The sequence below is a fragment of the Camarhynchus parvulus genome, chromosome 15 (assembly GCF_901933205.1).
Source record: "Camarhynchus parvulus chromosome 15, STF_HiC, whole genome shotgun sequence".
Classification (NCBI taxonomy): domain Eukaryota; kingdom Metazoa; phylum Chordata; class Aves; order Passeriformes; family Thraupidae; genus Camarhynchus; species Camarhynchus parvulus.
The window spans coordinates 7,591,805-7,611,090 of NC_044585.1; the positions used below are offsets into that span (position 1 = coordinate 7,591,805).

The window sequence follows — 19,286 nt, forward strand, 5'->3', positions numbered from 1 at the left end:
CCAGCAGAGGAGGGAACTGAGGCAGAATTCCCAGCTCCTACTTAGTACCAAATCACAGGCCCAAACTTACCATATGGCCCAGGGCTGCAAAAGCCTGATTTGCTTGGTTAGCACTCAGCAGAGGTAATCAACAGTATGTACAGAGAGATCTGATCTTGAATTCTGTTTTACAGCATTTCAGGATGACACTCACTTCAGCTGTACCCACCTCCCACTCTTTCCCAATCCAGTCAGAGAGGGCAGAGGCACCAGGAATTGGATGTGTTTACCCTCCCCTTGGTCATTTATAGAGCACTCAACAACAGAATATGGGTTCAGCTTAGAATACTGGAGAAGTCTCATATTTCCTTCCCAAACAAATCCCTTATAAAACTCAAATATCTTGGAATGAGAAGGGTAAGTGGAGAGGAGGGCAAAAGGAGCCAAGGGCAGGAGATATGCCAGACCTTAACACAGAGACCCTTAATGCAATTAATTTCCACAGCCACACTCCTGCCTGCTGATACAATGAGTTCAATTGACATGGCAAAGGTCACCAGTGCATCTGATGTTCGCTGAGATTAGAACCTGGACCTGACAAGATAACCACAACACGTGATGAACAATCTGCATGTCCTGCAATGCTTGAATGTGCTCCTTCTTGAATTCCCTGACTTGATTCTGTTGGATAAACAGAGAGTGTTATGCTTAGAAACACTGCAAAACCAGTCTGGTAAGATATCAAACTACACAAGGTCTGAACATCTGTGGGTTGATAAGCTACAGAACAGCTTCCTCACAAGACACTTTTATTCCTACAGCTGATGGCTGCAGACAGCAAAAGGAAAAATGCCCACTGACCAGGAATGAACAAACTGAGTGCAGTTAGCCAGAAACAACAGGAAAAGACCTCACAGAAATGCACAGAACCTACAGGAGTGCTGCTCCCATTCAAACCATCACCTCTGCCAGCTTCACAAAACTCCTCCAGATGTTCTTTCTTCCTAAGTATCCCTCACTGAAACTTCATGCCAGTCATTAGAACTTAATTTCTGCTGAAGCCGTTTCCACGCAAGCATTTGGGGTTTTGTGGGATGCAGAGAAAAGCAGACAGCATGCTGAAGGGATGGGAATTTTTGCCTCCAGAAGAATGGGATTTGCAAGGTTTCATGATCCTTCCATGTATAATCAAATCAGTTTCCTGAGAGTCATGTTTTGTGGAAGGGGTGGTAAAACTATCCTGTGGCTAAGTCTTTTTGACTAGAATGGTCTTACCCTGCTCTTCAAACTGCAGATCAGATCCCAGCGTGTCACACATGGGGAACAACGGACAGCACATGCCACAACGAGTTTGCAGCCCATATGTTACTACCCCAGGCCTTCCAAAAACTCCTTCAATGTGCTCTGTGACACCCCTGACCACACCTCTGATGTGTCACTGCCTCCCTGCCAGAGCCAAGAGCAGGCATCCCACATGCACCAAAGTTTACAGTGTGGATAAATGTGGAGCTGTGGCGTGACTGTGGTCCAATTCTCACTTCAGAGGCTCATCTGATTGTGCTTCTGGCAAGGTACTTCAGCCTGAGGCACACAGGAGGGACCTCCAGCTTTGTACCTTGCTGCTGCTCTAATCCCTGTGCCCCAGGAGGGGAAGCGTGGAACGGGAAGTAGGAGGGAAGGGGGAGACAGTGCCTGTGATGGCACACAAAGAAAAGCAGATCAGAGTGAACTGCCTGAATTAGAAATCACAGAAGTTATTTTGTATTCATCTACCAGAGAGAGAATTTTATATCTAGCCTATACAATATGCTAAACACTTATCAAAGAACATTTAGAGAGAGGAAAATCTTTGCATTTCCTAAAAGACTGCTCTTCGTTTATTATGTTTAAAGAAAAACAAACAAACATATGAGGATAGGATGATGAAATATTAGAAAAGATAGCCTGGGGGATGAGAGGAAAAGGCTCTCAACAACTTAGTAGCAGTGCTTGCTGGTTTTATGCGCAGCTGAAGCCAATCCCTTGAAAAGGAGAGTTTTGACTCTTAAGTGGCCAGCACCTCTTGCAACATATTTCCTAATCAGCGAGTATTTATGGTCGATATTTTATATTTCCAATTTCCCCCTAAGGGCTCCTGAGAAAGCAGCACACCTGCCAACCTTTTCAGCTGGGCCAATAATTGCCAATTTGCTCTTTGCCTTAGTATATCACTCAATTTAGCCCTGGCTGTGCCCTGCATACATCCTCATTCATCTCTGTGCCCCATGACAATTAGAATGTTAGCTTCAGCTAACTAGGGCAACTATTCTACTAGGGTTGGAAGACAATTATTAGTCTATTTTCCCATCTTGTGGCAACAAAATTGAGAATCCATGACAATTACATTCAGCAATTCTGCACTCTGCCGCCTGTTCCCCCTCCTTGCCCCCACCTTCCGAATATTTCAAATTATCACAGCTCTACTACCACATTCAAATTTTCCATGTTCACAGGGAGTGAGGCTTCTATTTAAATGATAATGAGGGACGATCCATTCAATTTAGTGAGGGAGAAAATCCATTAAAAAGCAGGCAGTTCTTAAGCTGATGGGTCAAGAAAAAGATAAAAACCCTTTTTTCAAGCCATTATACAAGGCTCTGTGTGGATTTTTGGACTGTTCAGGACATCAGAAAAGATTAGGACAATTATGGAACATGGGGAAAACCAAAACAAAATGCCCAAGCTTTCCACTTTTACTTGGGTCAACACAACAAAATAGCAATATGGCTTATCTGGCTCTTAATTCTCTGGCAACTTCCAATTACCTCACACTGAAAGGCAGCAGAGGAAAATCCCATTTTGGAGAAAGGCTGTTGACTCTGTTTTGGTTGTAGAAGACCTGAGAGTACACGTGTAACAAGGATGTTAGCTCTGTAGTAGTTTTTAAGGGAATTTTACATCAACACTGGGAACATAAGCAAGTGGCAGATTCCCATCTCCTCTCTGCACCGCAAAACCTGGGCTAAAACTCCACTGTTTTTCTGCTCTGAAGTTTCATCATCCCAAAGAAGAGCCCAGCCTCAACAAATCAAACCTCTGCAGCCAGAGATGATTTCACTAAATCATAATAAGCATTTTTTTCCCTCAATGACCCATAATAAATGGCACTCGGTGTAATGTCTGGAAAGACTTACTATACAAGCCAGACAATTACTGTCTCACCATGAAATTGTATCATTCTCTCCCCACAGAATTTTTACTTGTGGCAAGGAAGGAGCAAAATGCTCTGGGTTTCGTAGTGGATGAACCAATGGCTGTTTGTGTGTGTGTGTGTGTGTGCACAATATAATCAATCATTTGCCTCAGTTTTCTTTAGAGTGCAATTATTTCACGACAGACCAGGCCACCTCTTGACTTCACGGTCCATTAGAGACTAATGACATGCATTAATGTAAATAAAGAACAACTTGCTGGCATCCCACTGAACAAGTCACCTCAAGAAACAAATGGCACAGAGGGGCTAAGCTGCTCAGAACAGCACCTCTGAAATGGGGACCAGTGAAGCTGGAGGGAGGATCTAGTGCTCCTGAGATGGCACCACTACAGCTGACACTTTGATAGGCACATTCCCCACCACACCTGCTGGGTGCTGCCCTACAGCAGCCAGACCTGTCCCCTCCTGCCTCATTCACTGCATTGTTCATCCCACTTAGTGGGGGAAGGCATGGGAGGGAAAGGCAGCACAGAGAGCAGTCCTGAAGGCCAAATTCACCAAGGGACAGCCCAGGTGCCTCCTGCTGCAGAGCATCCATCTGCAGGGACACTGCTGGGTGCTGGAGCCTCTGCAACCACCAGCCTTGAGGAAACACCACCCCTGCCTTCCCTGGACATCCTGACTGCCCTGTGCTCCTGATCCTGAGGACATGCAAGGAGTTGTGGCACTTCAGTGTTTAAACTGTGTACTGGGACACACAGCTCCAGAGCCAACAGCGACCAAGCGTGGCTGGACAGAAAATCCTGCAGGAATCAACACTCAGTAGCACGTTGTTGTCTCCTCTCCCTTTCCCTGCTCCCTCTCTACAGTGAGAGAAGCAGTCTGCCTCCTCATCCCTTTGCACAGAAATGGGGAAAACCATCTGATTGCACCCCTGGGACTTCCTAAGACTTTGAGACAGTCGCTAAATAGGCTGCAGAACGTGTACCAGTACGTGAGGCAGTGCTATATGTAATTAAAGCTAAATTGCACTCATCAAATAACGAACGAAGAGCATTCTGTGATTCATGAACCTTACTTTTCAAACTGTTTAATTACTAATTTGAAAAATTCTCATTTGCCATGGGTCGCCAGGTCACGAGAGCAGCTTCAGCAAAGCTCTGAAGTGTGCCCCGGCCTCCAGGCACTGCCCAAACATCTCCTCTGACTAAAAAAGAACAGAGTGCCTATTTCCCACTGAATTTCACTGGCTGCTGAACAGGCTTTGAAGATTTTGCAGGAATTAGGCACTCGGAGTCAATTCCTACAGGCTCAGCCTGCAACTTTGGGGGCAAAGGGAAAGGAGGAGAAATACTGGAAGTGCATCGGTTTAACAAGAAAAGTCTCCAAGACCACTTAACGCTTTGACCTAAGCTAATGGCTAAGCTGGAATATGTTATTCCTTTCCTGCAGCCCCACTCTACAGCTACAGTGCAGCTCCCAGGCTCTCCTGCTCACACACCCATCAGGAGTGGCTGAGGGAAGGGGAAGCAGAGAATCCCATCGATGTGGATATGGGATATTTTACGCGTACACAAAATCACCACCACTACCGACTAAAACACAGCCCAAGATGTCCCACAGCAAGGGGGTTTGTCCCGGGGGCCCCCCCGGCTGCCTGGCCCCAGGGCGTGGGCTGGCAGTGCTGGAAGCAGATCACAGGACATGTTATTTTTCTCTTCCTCCCACTGCGTCGGCTGTTTACAGCGCCCCATTCACACTCCAAACATGTAGAGAGAATTTTCCCCCGTCACATTTCCCTGTCAGAGCTGTCAAGCTGAATCCCGCTTTAATCTGCCAAAAGCACTTTTCTGCTGACATTTTTAATAAATACTTTCAGCTTTTAAACACATTCGTGGGAGCCATTTTTTTCCCCCTTTTCTCCCTTTTCCTCCTGTAGAACGGGCTCTGAAAGCCTTAATAGCAAATACATTACACTTATCAAAGGCTTTCCCCCCCTCTTCCTTTTGCATCCTGAAGCGGAGGTAGTGTTTTCAATTTTAAAGCTAAATTAACTGTCCAATTGAATTTAGCTGGTGTGAGCCGTTTTCTGTGACAGGTTTTAGTTATGAAGCATATTTTACATTAATAGAACTCAACATGAAAACCACTCGCTCTGGGATTTCTGTGGCTTGCCATTGAAATGGCAAATTTAATATTTCAGACATGCTCGTGCCAGCGTTTGATTATTGTTCTTCATTTAAATCTCTCCTAACGGGAAAGGTCCTAATTAGTAAAAAATCATGTTTTAATGAAGGCGAAATGCTAATTGCTAACACAAAAAGCCTTCATATAAAATTATCCCAGCACTGCCATTGATTTCTTGGTGACTCAAAAGCCCATTTGTGTGTTTACACACTAAGGCAGCATTTGCTTTTGTTTTATCATAACATTTCACTCAATGTACCATCGAATTTCCTGAGAGAAAGACAGCTTTCCCCCAAAACCCTCTCATGTCTTGGCGGCAGGAAGCATAAAATTAGATGAACTAACTTTGCACCCAAACTATGTGATTACGTGCAGCAGTTAAACCCAAGGATGCTGTAAAAAGCTTTCTAACACAACTTCTTTGGAAAAAAAAAAAAACAAAACAAACCATCAAGCCATTTTTCCCCAAGGAATAACAATTCCATTTTGTTTTCCCATCTCTGATCTTTCGCTTATCATATTATTTGCACCATGATTATAGTGTTTGCAAGGCAGCTCAACCACTTATGCCGTAACACTCAATCATGACATAAAAAAAAGTTATTACACAGTGACCTCTGGATGCCAACATTTGTTCAGCAAGATTTATGAAAAGCCATGTCAGCAGCGGGAATTGCTGCAGTGAAGCGATGCTTTCTCCTGAGCGGTACTTACATCACTGAGACGGTCCCTTGAGCTGCTCCGCTGAGAGCTTGTGGCCTCCCTGATGCTGTCTTCCTCGCTATTTCTGCCACTTCTGCTTGTAGGGACCTTCATCTAGAGGGAGAAGAAGGAGGGGGAAAAAGGAGATTTTCAAGCACTGCTCTGCCACCTGTTCCCGAGGTTGCTGACAGCAGTTCAGTCAATGTTTCACTCCTACGCCCACGGCACCGTGGCAGGGGTGGAATGCAGGGGGCTCCTCTGCAGTTGTGCTTGGCCACCTGTGTCCCCACACTCCTTTTCACCAGCGTGGCAGGGAAGGTGCTTTTGGCACTCCTGGAAGCAGGCGAGGTTGTGCCAAAGTGCTTGGGCCTGACACGAGGGAGAAGTGGACAGACAGACAGACAGACAGACAGACCCCCTTCACTCTGCTCCCAGCACTCCTCAGCTGGGACACTGCTGGGGCTGCCTGACCCACCCAGGCCATCGCTCCCAGCCCAGAGATGTGCCCTGGGGCCACCCCAGGGACTGCACTGAGAGGTCATGATGGCCACTGAGGGACACTTGCTGAAACAACTTGCTTGAGATGCTACACAGAATTTGGAGCACATCAGGATTAACTCTTACAGCCAAGGCTGGTGCTTTGACTGCTAAATCATCCTACTCCCTTCACCTGAAGTTGTGCTTGTGTTTGGACAGAAGTGAGAGACCCAACATTTGAAATCACAGCAACTTTCCTCTTACATCTGCAAAGAGTGTTACAGGGGGAGGAGAGGGGTAGGAGAGATGTCATTCACAGCTTCATTCCTGGGCTCATTTACTAACAAATTATTCTGCTAATTCCCTCGTGAAATATTGGGTGGAAAGAAGTGTTTAATTTATTAATAGGTTCTATTCATATCAGTTTGGTTCCATTTAAATTACACTATTTAAAATGTCGGCTTGTACAAATTGGTATTTTTAATGGCAATAAAATCCCTTTGTTTCTTGCCGTCCTGTCCCATGGTGGTGCTGGCAGCCAGCAGGGCTTGCTCCTGGTGCTGGTGTAACCCTTGCAGCCCTGCCCCTGTGGCACTGGGCACACTGGACATGCTGTCACCATGTGGGCACAGCAATCTGAGTGCTGGGAGCACTGATCACTGCACTCCATGGATGTTTGACAGTGCTGCCAGCTGAGTGCCCCACAGCCTGTCAATATTTTAACGAAATGTTCCACTGTGTGGAGAATGAGCTCCAGTTCTCATCCAGAGTACACAGCCCTGTATGAGCATGGGCAACAGAAGTAAAAGGAAAAGAAGTAGAAAGAAAATATCATGCTCAGTAGATTTCTGATTAATGTCCTCGCTCTGCATGCCTTTCTGCCACCTTACACCTCAACAATACATTTTCTTCTGCAGGATAAGACTTTTAGACACATCTAAGTGATAGAAATCAAAATTTTTTCATGGTCACCTCATCAGACAACCACCATTCTCAGTGCAGTGCCCTGTCTCACTCCTTGTCCACCACCGTTCAAATATGTTGCCCACCTGAAAACTTCTATCAAGATCAGTATTTCATCTTTGCTCCTATGTCAAAATGTTCAAAAGCACAGCACAGCAACGAGAGGTAATCCCTGGTGGGATCTGCTAGAGGCATTCCCAACAACAAGGAGCTTGCATTTGCAACTATCCACACCATGTATCAAGGCAAGAAATAATCCACTTGAAGTTCATGATGTTCAACCCATATTGTCTGTTTCCTTAATAACTAGGTCAACAACATCAAAAAGAGAAATCAATATTGGCCATAAGCCATCAAATTTTAAATTCCACATATAATTAAGTAAATTTGGTGAGATTTTTTTTTCCTAAATACATTAAATGATTGTCATTCACTTATTTTATTCTTTTTGAGGTCTTTATTAAGCAATTACTACTTCAGCTATGCCATTATCTTGCCTAGGATTGATGCCAAGCCAATAAGACAAATGGTAATGCCCCATTAATTACAGCCTTTCATAACACTGGCACTCCAGCTTTCTTCTGTCATCTGGGTCTTTCTACACTTACTCAAAACCCAACTCCACTGGTTTGGAGTCATCAGCCAGCTCTTCTGAAACTCTTGGATGTAAAGTATTTGACCTGCCAATTTCAATCCTTCCAGACACAGCAGGTGCTTTGTTTTGCCCTGAAATAGGAACCACTTAACCATTACAGGGCAGAATTACAATTTCCCTAATACAGTACAGAAATGCCCATTGAATTCTGCAGCTTTCTGATTTCTGATCCACAACCTTCTCCCTCCCACCTAGGAACACATCAAAGCCTGTCAAAATTATTACACTTCTGACCTAAACAACTCCTAGACAGCTGCAAATTAAAGGAAAAATAAATTATGCCATTCCAAATCCTTTCGCCTTCCCAAGTGCAAACGGTTGCTAGAATTAATTCAAAAGGACTAAACTGCCAGCTGTTTAAAGTTAGCACAGACTCACCCAACCTGTTACCAGACTGGATCCTTTTGCTGCTTTTCTTGAGTTACAGTCAGCTCCAAACACCACCTGTTTCTTTTCTCCAAATTTCATTAAAGGAAAACTACACCTACACACACAGGAACAAATTGAGACAATTTGACCTGACAAGGTCTTGCACAGGCAAGCAAATTAGAAGCATCACTGCTGCCATTAACCTTTCCAAGTAAATATCAATTATTAAACTTGCTGCACTACCTCTGTCCCCAGTTTGCTGCTGTGAATTAAGAGGGTCATCAGCCTTTTTGACAGATCTTGTTCATTTACACCTGCTGCCTGCCAGCAGGGGAGCCCGCACACCCGCAGCCCCAGCGCTCAGCCAAGCTGCCTTAATTCATCAGTAATTACCCTAATGAGCCACATGCAGGACCCAAGGAGGAGGACAAGTTGTTCTGCTAAATGGATGCATTGGTTTCAGGGGCACTCTCAGCAGACCTGGGTATTAGCAAACTGGCCAAAAGCTTCTTTCCCAAAGTTGCCACTGGCTCAGCAGCTTGATTTCTAGTGATTTTCTCTGGGTGTTTTTGCTTGAGTTCCAGAAATTCCTCCTGACCACGTTCCCTGATCGAGTTTCACTATAAAAACCAGTATTCCTCTCCCTTGGAAAAAGTCATTACTGTTCCAGAGGCAAAGTGGGCTCCTGGCCCTGCTCCCAGCCTGAGCATGTCATCTCCAGCTCAGCACAGGCCGAACCAACCAACTCCCCAAATCCACAGGCAAAACACGCTACATCCTCTCATACAACACATTGCCAGGGACTTCCAGAGGCATCAATGCAACACCAGCCATGGGGATTAAACACCTCAAGTGGATGAGCCAGATATCCCATCTAAAACTTGAGCAGCCCATATTGATTGTGCAGGGTATTTACACACAGCGGCAATGTCCTTCAGCAACCACAATTACATCTGCAGTTCAACACTACAGGCTGTTTTCACCTAAAATCCAATCCTCTTGAGACACACATTGTGTGTCCACATCTCTCTGCATCACCCAATGAGTGTACCCAGGTCCTTGGGCAAAAACAATCCTGTGGATGGGTTTGCCCTTTTTGAGGCTGGACTAACCCAAACTGTCTTCCAAACTGGAACTGGAGGGTTCCAGCCAGCGTAACAGAGCCAAATCAGAGACTGGGGAACAGCAGGAGGAAGTGTGTAGGCCAAATCTGAGTGTGTTTGATAGTTGCCCTTAGGTCTGCTCAAAGTGTTTTGAGAAGCAAAATATCTCAAAATAACCCTGGTGCCCAAAGCTCTGCAGAGAGGGGCTTGGAAAGGTGCTCCTCAGCCTCGTTTCCTGAGGGCTGGAGGTGGGAGGGAATCTTGTCTTAGACAAAGGCTGACTGACTGCTTTGTCACTTCAGGAGAGCAAAGTTGGAAGAAAATAAAAAGGCACATGGGGACAACTGAAGCTATTTGTTAATTTATCTCTTCCAAACCCTAAAACATCAAGACGTTAATGTCCACGCATATGAACTGAAACATTGAATAGGTGCTGAAGTTTTACTCCAGCAGAACATGTTTCATTGTTGAGGGGAATTCTCCAAAAGCATTAATTAACCCCAAAGCTGCTTAAAAACCAGACCAATGCAGTCTCCTGCAAGATAAGTAACACCCCAGACCCACCTGCAGAGCAAAGCTGGTGGCAGGCAATCCTGGCTCTCTGCAGTCAGCTTTCACCAGGAAGGACAGATCTGTGTTTGGGAACGTGGAAAAGACCATTGCCAGCTCGGTGGGAGCGGGCCAGGGCTGCAGGCAGGGCAAGCACAGAGGGTTTGTAAGGCCACGATCAATTTGCATCCTGCAGGTGCTCACAGGCAGTCCCAAGCCACGCTCGGAGCCAAGAATTATGAACCTTGCGCTGTTGGACATCATGTAGCATGATTAAATATCATAACTCATCTTGGTAATAACTCCAGCTCTGCTATCCAGGAAGCCTGCTGCCTTTCCATCTCTCCCATCCAACTTCCCCCTCCCTACTTCTTCCTGTGGGGTGGGGGTGGAGAAATATGTGAATGGGCAGAATGGGCCTTGCTTCCCTAAAAGGGCTTTTTCATTACCACTATGTTGGCTCTCAGCCCCTGCTTTTTAATCATAATAGATCAGCCTGCTCTCCATTTACTTAAGCTTTTCGGATGTCAGAGGGAAGCACGTTTTTATTTGGCACACCTATTTTCACATCGTGGGCACACTGCCCCTGCTCATTATTAATAAATACACTTCGATTTATCACAAGCTCCATTTGAGTGCCACGGGGAGCCTGGGGCAAAAGGAGACAAATTCTTTTCTTAAGTTGTTCTGAAAGGTGCTGGGCTTGCCGACCCTCACCCCCATTAACCCAGCACAGCTCCTGTGCTCCTACTGGGAGCTCCATGGCCCGTGCAGCGGCAGGCTCGGACTGATCTTGTGCCATCTCAATATATTTGTTCATTATCTTGCGCACACACAGAAGCATTTGGAAATGTACTCGGGGCACAGGCCAAATTGAATCATCTGCCTTCATTTTCCACACGATCTGAAGCTACAGCTGCTACAACAGGCTGTGGGATTTTTATTTTCCTTCCTTAACAGTTTTTTTTCCCCTCGCTCTTAAAGTCACAGCGGTCTCATTTTAAACCCCTCGCTGTTGCTTGGGTTTTATCTGTGTTGTATAAAACGGGTCTTGCATGCACACAGGCTGGGAAAAGAAATTCCCAGCAACCTCTCTCTGCACAGCTCTGAAGGAAAGACAGAAAGCAGAAGCCTCAGGGAGAGACATAATGAAGGTATTAATCTCAGACATGCTGTTCTGGTGGCTCAGATGGGTCTATTAATCCACTAATCCTGTCACCTCTGCCAGTGGACAGGCAGCAGCAGGAATGGCACCCAGTGACTTTGTGCTGCACTCTGGAGCCAGGAATGCTCCATGAAAACAAAGCTGCCCTTCCAGATCAGAAGGGCAAAGAGCTCCACACAGCACTGAGCCAAGTTACCGCCTTTCAGGAACACATGAACTTCGACAAGAAAGTTTAATTCCTTTTTAAAGCTCGGCAAGATCCACTTTCATTTGTCTTGAGAGAGAGGACAGACCAAACACAGCCTTTGGATTTCCATGTTACTGACTTCATGGTAAATCTGTTTTGGCAGGAGCCACTTGGAGGTAAGTGGGTAGAGCTGAGAGGCGTCCAAGTCCCAGAGTTTAGGTCCAAGCTTTCAGATCACCAGAGACAGGGATGAATCAACCTTATCATGCTCATCTATCTAAACTAATGCTGCTGAACACCACTTTACATCTCATCAGCAGGTAATGACTTTATCATCAGCTCTGCCAAAGGACCCTTTTACAACTCTTTCTACAGGGTTGAAGAAAAATTTCCAGCAGGTAACAAACATCATTCAACAAAGATCATGATTTCCTATGGCTACAAGAATTGATAACACTAACTGCTCCAAAAATTTATAAAAAATAATTGTATGGCCTGTCCCCTTCCCAATAAAGGATGAAAAGGATGCTTAAACAATATTTTGGGGGACTTTTTTTGCTAACATTTGCTTGCATTTTATTATGAAGTCCCAGATAAGCTCATGGTTCTCTGATAGACTATCAGCAGTAGCAGCTTTCTGCAGCAGGAGATAGTAAACTGCCTTAATAAATACAAATGGACAATTTAATTAAAATATATTGGAGACTTGGAAAAAGTACTATTTGTGGATGAAACAGTCTGTTAAGGGATTGCAGTCAGGGCTTACTTAGTGTATTCTAGGCAGGCAACGATAAGTGACAGTGAAAAAGTGCACAGAGCTCTACCCCAATGATTAAAGACCACGCTGAAATTATAAACGTCTATTTTCCAGAAAGTGGGGGGGAAAGTCACCCAGTTGCCTCTGGTTTTAATGTTTGAAACAAAACAAACCATTTGGCTTTAAAAATGTACTTCTTTAAACCTGAAAAGAACCACGTATCAAAACAAGGTGGAATCAGCTAAACACATTACTTCTGATTTGTTTCCTTGAAAATCCAGCCTTAATGCATTCTAACAAAATTTATCTATCCCAAGCATACCTCATAATGAGATCAACTGGGAAAAATATCAAGCTTGTTTGTATATTTTATACTTGCTCTAACTTGGCAGTTTGGAGATTATGTATTCCCTAGGTCCCTCCTTAAATCGTTTCACACGCTACAATTTGATTTTCTTTGCTTGCCCTTTTCCACAATTTTTTTTGATACATTTTATTGAGTTCTGGCTCAGAGGGAAACGTTTCCTTTGAATTAAGGGTGCAATCATTTTTTCTCCCCTCTAAATAAGGACATATGGCATAGAAACCAATGTTATGGTTTGAGTATTTTATGATTGAAGTAGGTCTCATTTAAAAAAAAATGACAGTAGCATCAGGTTGGATTAGAGTAGTTTTTCTAATTGGGTGGTGCTGCTGTGGATACTGTGATGGGCTATCTTGGCCATAACTCATTTTAAACAGGACATGTCTGTTTTTACTTACTGTGATGAAGAAGCAAACAGCAGCAGTGTTATGATACTGAAGGAAAATTGTCATTATTTTTTAAGTCGCTCAGTTCCATGATGTTTCCAAGGTTAGTGTTTGCACATTTACCTGCTATGCAGACTACTGGTTCCCTAACCCTGGTTTACCAGTTTCTTTTGGCTAATTTACATCAATAGCCTGCGTTGCAGCCAAGCAGTCTGTAACACAGTGGTTCTTTTTTACCTCTCCCTGGGATGCAGAGAGCTTGAATTGATGCTAGCAAAGGATTTCTGAGCTTAGACTGAATCAGCTGCTAAAGCAAGGCAAGTACAACAACTTCTCCTAATAAAAAGTATTATCAGTGAAAAACCAAAATATTCAAAAGCCACTGATAGTTTCCCAGCTACATTAACTACTCACTAACAACCTAACTTTCCACCTTAATGCTTGCAACCAGATATGAGGGTCACCTTCCATTTCAAGAGCAAATGAAACCCAAGCTCCTTTGGTCTGGGCAGCTGCCTTTGCAGTTTCTGGAAGAACTCCTGTCTGGTGCTGTGATTAGCCAGGGACACCGTCCTGCCGTGAGCTCAGCTTCAGCTCTCTGGGAGACTCCTGCAGACCTGGTGCCACTTCTGACAGGGGAGGAACTCTGTCCGACCTCGTGGCCCTTGTGAGGAGCCATGGAATGAGCAAGCCAGCGCCCTGGGGGCCTGGAGAAGCCTCTCTCCCCAGTGCCCAGCACACGTATGGAGCAGCAGGGCTGGCTTTTGTGCAGCTCTGGAAGTGCTGCAGTGATTTTTCACAGCTCCTGGGCTGGCAGGTGGCCCCGGCTGCGGGGCAGAGCCGGCCCCGCTCCCCAGCACGGCGGAGCAGGAGCCTCGCTGCCATGCGAGAGCTAATGCTTATTTTGGAAAAAAGCTGGTGCTTAAGCAGGCAAAACTGCTCCATTTTACAGCTGCCATCAGGCCTGCACAGCAAACTGCACTCTGCGTGCCCCCAGCCGCACTTGGCAGATGGCAGCAGACAGCTGGGAGAATCTGGGTTTGACATACGTCAGTGACAAACTGTCAGCCTAGACCTGCTCCGGTTACAGCCAGGCAGTGCGTGTGCCGAGTGAGACTGGGACTGCCCAGGGGGAACAGCATTCCCAACCTTCCTAACTCCAACTGCCTTCCACAACAGGGCACGCAGATGGCACCTAGGAGCCCTTGGGGCTGGCTGTGTGAGCCAGGCAGGGCAGCAGAGGGGCACGGATTGGGTTTGTGTGGCAAAGTGTTGGTGGCAGGGTGTCTGCTGTGAGAAGCTGCCAGCAGCTTCCCCCATGTCCCATGGAGACAATGCCAGCTGGCTCCACTGCTGGCCAAAGCCAGACCCATCAGCAATGGCAGCAGCACCTCTGGAACAACGCAGTTCAGAAGGGGAAAAAGTTGCTGCACAGCAGCATTTGCAGACAGAGAGAGGAGTGAGAATATGGGAGAGAAACAGCCCTGCAGTCACCAAATCTCTGAAGGAGGAGCTCCAGGCAGCAGAGAAGATGCCCTGCAGCCTGTGGTGAAGATCACAATGAGATGACAGGTCTCAAGGAATAGCATCCAGTAAATAGCCCATGAGAGAACTGAAAGCTTCTGAGCCTCTCAGAGCTGAAAGCTTCCATGCCTCTTGAAAATAAGATTTGTAGCTTCAAGTTTCACATAAAGATGATTTGGACATGTGACTCTCAGTTATAAAATGCCATCCAATATGCATCAAATAGAAAATTGATTTGGTACGGGGCTTTTTTGGTAATGGGAAAGAAATGGATACACTGAAGATGAGCTCAGGACTCTTAGAGCAGATGCATCAAGTGTTACCAATCTGGTGCAGTGGACCGTAGCAAAAGGATCACTGTAAGGGAAGTAGCTCCAAGCAGGACAGGGGGATGATTGACTAAGCATCCACTTAGCAAGGAGAGAGCTGTGTTCAGCTGGAGCCAACAGACTAAATTGGGCTGAGCTTACACGATGCTTTTAAACACCATGTAGGAGGCAATCAGAATTGACAGCTTTAACATTGCTGCCATCTATGCATACAGATACCATCTATTAAAGGCTAATATCAACAGCTGTGATGTTCAAAGCAAAAGGAGATTTAATATACATATTAAATTGTCCAAAGCTGCAGGAGATGTTTCAAACTATATTAGGAAATTCCACTAAGAAAAATATCTCTATATATTACAGTAGTTCTCTTCTGGTAATGCTACTCCTCAAAACTGAGGACTTTGAGTTCAATGTGAAAGGTGATGATAACCTTCAAAATTGATTTTAGTGAAAGAAGATCCCAAAAAGCAAGGTAAACCTATTACTACTTATGTCAGGCAAAGCATTCAGTGCAGTTCGGCCTCAACCTTGAGAAGAAAACAGAAATTCCCCAGCCTTCTGATAGCTAAAGGAAGATATTAGACAACATTTGCCAAGAACAAAGCCCAGACCTGTGGCACAAGCTATAAGAATGGGAGATCACGTCACCCAGATGTGTCAGCTGATCTTGGAATATCACTGACAAAACAGACAAAAGTCAAGTATTGGGAGACATATTTCAGAAGAGCAACCAAGCCTAGCTGGGCCACTATAGGCACAGCACTGTGATATCAGGCTTGAGCAGCAGAAGAAAAAAAGACCAGAACTGGAGTAAATTGACTCAAATTATTTCAAAAAGGTTTTCTGGAAAATTATTATTCTTGACTAAGCTTGGTTTCATTTCTTCAATAATTTTGGCTGAAAAGGAAACTGGATAAATGTGATTCATTTAGGATTGTAGATGCACTCATACTACAAGGCATTCTGATAAAAGTTAGTGCTATATAAATATCAATAAAGCATATTTTAAGTGGAGACCAGATCAGCTGAGTTCTCAGAAAGTAGTGTCAATAAATAAACACTAATGTTCGCTACAGAAGGTAAAAGGATTTAAACAAGGTTTGAAGCTATTCAATAGTCACATCAATATCTGAGAAAAAATGTTATCAAAGCCACTGCAGATAAAATTCATAGATGCCAATGATACCTTTTTAGAATAAATAAGGAAGAGGAGGGGAAGGAAGCAGCTTGAATTCTGTGGAAAACACACCTAAGGAGAAAAATATCCCAAAGCAGGGCTGCACTGTGGCCATGAGGAATGAGAGCAGCTCCTGCAGAGGAGAGGCTGAGCTGCCAAACAGAGCCTGTTGGGAAAGGCTGGGAGGTGACACTGGCCTAGCGTGTCCTTATGGCCTTGTGTAAAATGCTGCACCCAAAGGGAACTGATCCAACCCCTCAGCAGGGCAAGAGAGGCCACTTTCTGTTGGATACAGCATTGACAGGAATGATTTTGGAAGGTGTTCAGCCTCCCCAGTGCAGCAAGGCACTGAACAGACAATCCATGGTGGGTACAGCCTAACCCATGGCACAAACTTGGAGAGCTGTCCTGAGCTGCTCCAAGTCCTTCTTATGGGGACCACAGAGACCAGCTGAACCATCATTAAAAACAGCAGAAACTGCCAGCAGCTCTCCAGGTGTGAGGCACTGCAGGTCTCTCCTTACCCAGAGCTGGGCACAAAAGCTGCCCCCTGATGCTGCCCAACAGTGAAGGCAGCCTGCAAACCCCTTTGGGTTCTTGTCCACAATTGAAGGCAGAGACAAAAACACCCACATTCTTGCTCAACAATTCGCTCAACCCCTCCAAGTGTCCCATGTGAAAAAGCTGTGCTTAGTACAGTTGGGTTTCAAATTCATTGCTAGGACTCTGAGGCACCACAATAACACAATTAAAGCACCACCAGATGTGTGTCATATAATACATGTTAAAAAAAGAAAAGACATACTGTGCGCAGATACAACAACAATTTGCTGTTCAAATTAATTCAGGAATCAGTACCATCCCTATAAACCCAATATATAAAACATATGCTACTGTAGGCATGCATAAATTGCATGCATTTTTATCCAGATAAAGCCACACGTGCAACTAATAAACCGAAGTGAAAAAAGAAAAGAAACAAAGTAAATAAATAAATGCAAAGGCTGCCTAGGGAATAATGAATTTTGCAGAACTGCTGTCAAAGATCACAGTGCTGAGCAGAGCCCCAGCCGTGCTGGTCCCTACCCCCAGCAGGACAGTCCCAGCCTGGCCCTGGGCCGTGGGAGCAGGCAATTCCCATGGGGCAGAGATGCAGCCCAAACCAGTTCTCTTGCCAGCACTGGGCTGAGGTTAAGCTGCAGTGGCACAGTTCAAACCACAGGAGAGTCTCCCCCATGCCCAGGATCTGGCTGGCATCGGGTGTTTTCAGCCATCCCACAGACCAGCCCACTGTCATGTCCCTTTTATGGCTCACAGTGCCCTAAAACCCAGAGCAAGGCTCCAGCCTCAGAGCAGAGAGGAGCTGCTGGCATTAAGGCAAGGAGAGAAGCACCAGTGCAGTGTGGAAGGAACTGGTGGCACAGGGGAACTCAGCAAAGCAGAGACAATTCCCATGCACACCACCAGGAGTATTTTATTCCAGCTCCTACCTTGTTCAAGCCCGACCTACAATTTGCCTTTATTACTAATTCAAACTCTACAAAGCCTCTCCCTGAACTCTGTCTAGGCTTTTGTGATCTCTCCTTTCCCTGGCAGAGGTCTTTGTCCCCCAGCCAGCTGTCACTGGTTTCCCAGAGGCACTGGAGAGCTGACCACAGCTGCTTCTGCTCAACAAGAGCCAGAGCCATTTTCATCTGCACTAGCACATGAACCAAGGGGGCAAAAATCAGAGCAAACCTCACACCTCTGCAGGTCTGGACTTGAAACAGAGGCAACCTGAAACATCACTGCATGTCTGGTTGTGATCATCCATTGTGATCAGTCACAACTTTGGAGTTGTCAAGGAAACTTTCAGTAAGCTCCTACACCACGAGGGCAAGTTTTCTGATTTGAGAAAAGTGTTGAAACTACCAGAGCAAGCACAGCCAGCTCCTCAAGGAAACAGAGAAGCAATTTCCTCTAACTGCCCAGGGGACATCCTGTTTGCTGCTTGACATCCTGAAGAAAACAAAAAACTCAGAATAATTAGAGGCTAAGCAACTAAGGTGAAACCCTTTGGTAATTTTCAGTCCTGAGTAACTAGAAAGGGGTGACAATTATTTTAGCTAATGACCACTGAACTTCGAGATTAATGTTCACAGCTGAGGAAGGGGAAGCAGCTCTTTAGGAGGCAGCTCTGCTGTCAGGCTGAGCCCAGAGCTCCTTGAAATACCAGGTTGGTGCTTGGCTACCTTCAAGGGACACAGGGCACTACCCAAACATGCAAGGAACTAAAACCAGCACCAAAAGCTCAGTGCAGATGGAGTGGGATCCTGCCCTACCTTCTTCCCACAGATTCCAGTAGTTTATGGTAGAGAAAACTCCTTGTTGTTGGCCCTGGCTGTACTGTCACAATGTGCAGCACAGGAGTGGCTTGGCAGTAGCTACACATTCCCTAAAACAGTGGTTTTTTAACATTTCTCAGTCACAAAAGGACTGGCTGACACTCTGCAGCTTTGATACAGCTGAAAGGGCAAACTGCAGAGGTAGACACCAGGCAGACACTGAAGGTTATCCAGCTGGCCTGAAGTGCTCCCTGTGAGTTTAGACAGCCTCTCCTCGCTGATTCTGCAGAGAAAAATGTAATTGGTGCCTTCCAGAAAGGAGCCAGGCTGTGCTGGGGATGAGCAGGGTCCAGAGGAGGGGAATCCTGTCCAAGGCAGGCTCAGAGAAATGAGAGCCTTTGCACCTGCACTGTTTCACAGAGGGCACAAAGGCTTGCCAGAGCTCAAAATAAACAAGTCCACTAGTTCAACTAAAAGCCTGATTTGAAGCTGATTTAAAGCATTGTAAATGCTTGTCAAGTTTTAAGCCAAACCTTCATTTTGTTCAGGTTAAATAAGTTATTAATCAGTTTAACTTGAGCTGGAACAAGAAGCTTCTGAAATGAAATTAAAGTAACAGCCCGGTTAATTGAGCCTGCTGCAGTCCTTCCCATAAGGATGGTCTTAGCTTCAGGAAATGCTCATCTTCCTCATCACATTTGGTGCAGAAAGGTATTTCAAACAGTAATAAGCATCTGCTTTCTCTACTTGTTCAGTGGGAAAGTCTAGAATTATATACACAGCACCTTAGAGAATGCTGTAATAGCAAGATGCATTTATTAATGATCCTACTAATGTTTCCTGAGAGCATCTCCAAATACTCTGCAAATACCCATCAAATTTAAATAGCAGGG

At 45.3% G+C, this 19,286-nt stretch overlaps 1 protein-coding gene across 14 annotated transcripts in view; it reads right to left on the bottom strand.

Moving 5' to 3' along the window:
• FBRSL1 (fibrosin like 1) overlaps positions 1–19,286 on the bottom strand; it is a 502,181-nt gene that overhangs the window by 275,909 nt on the left and 206,986 nt on the right. For all 14 annotated transcript variants that reach the window (XM_030959009.1, XM_030958999.1, XM_030959008.1 and 11 more), the window contains exon 3: positions 6,074–6,175. In XM_030959009.1, coding sequence (XP_030814869.1) covers positions 6,074–6,175 — 102 coding nt within the window. The remainder of the gene's footprint in view (positions 1–6,073; positions 6,176–19,286) is intronic.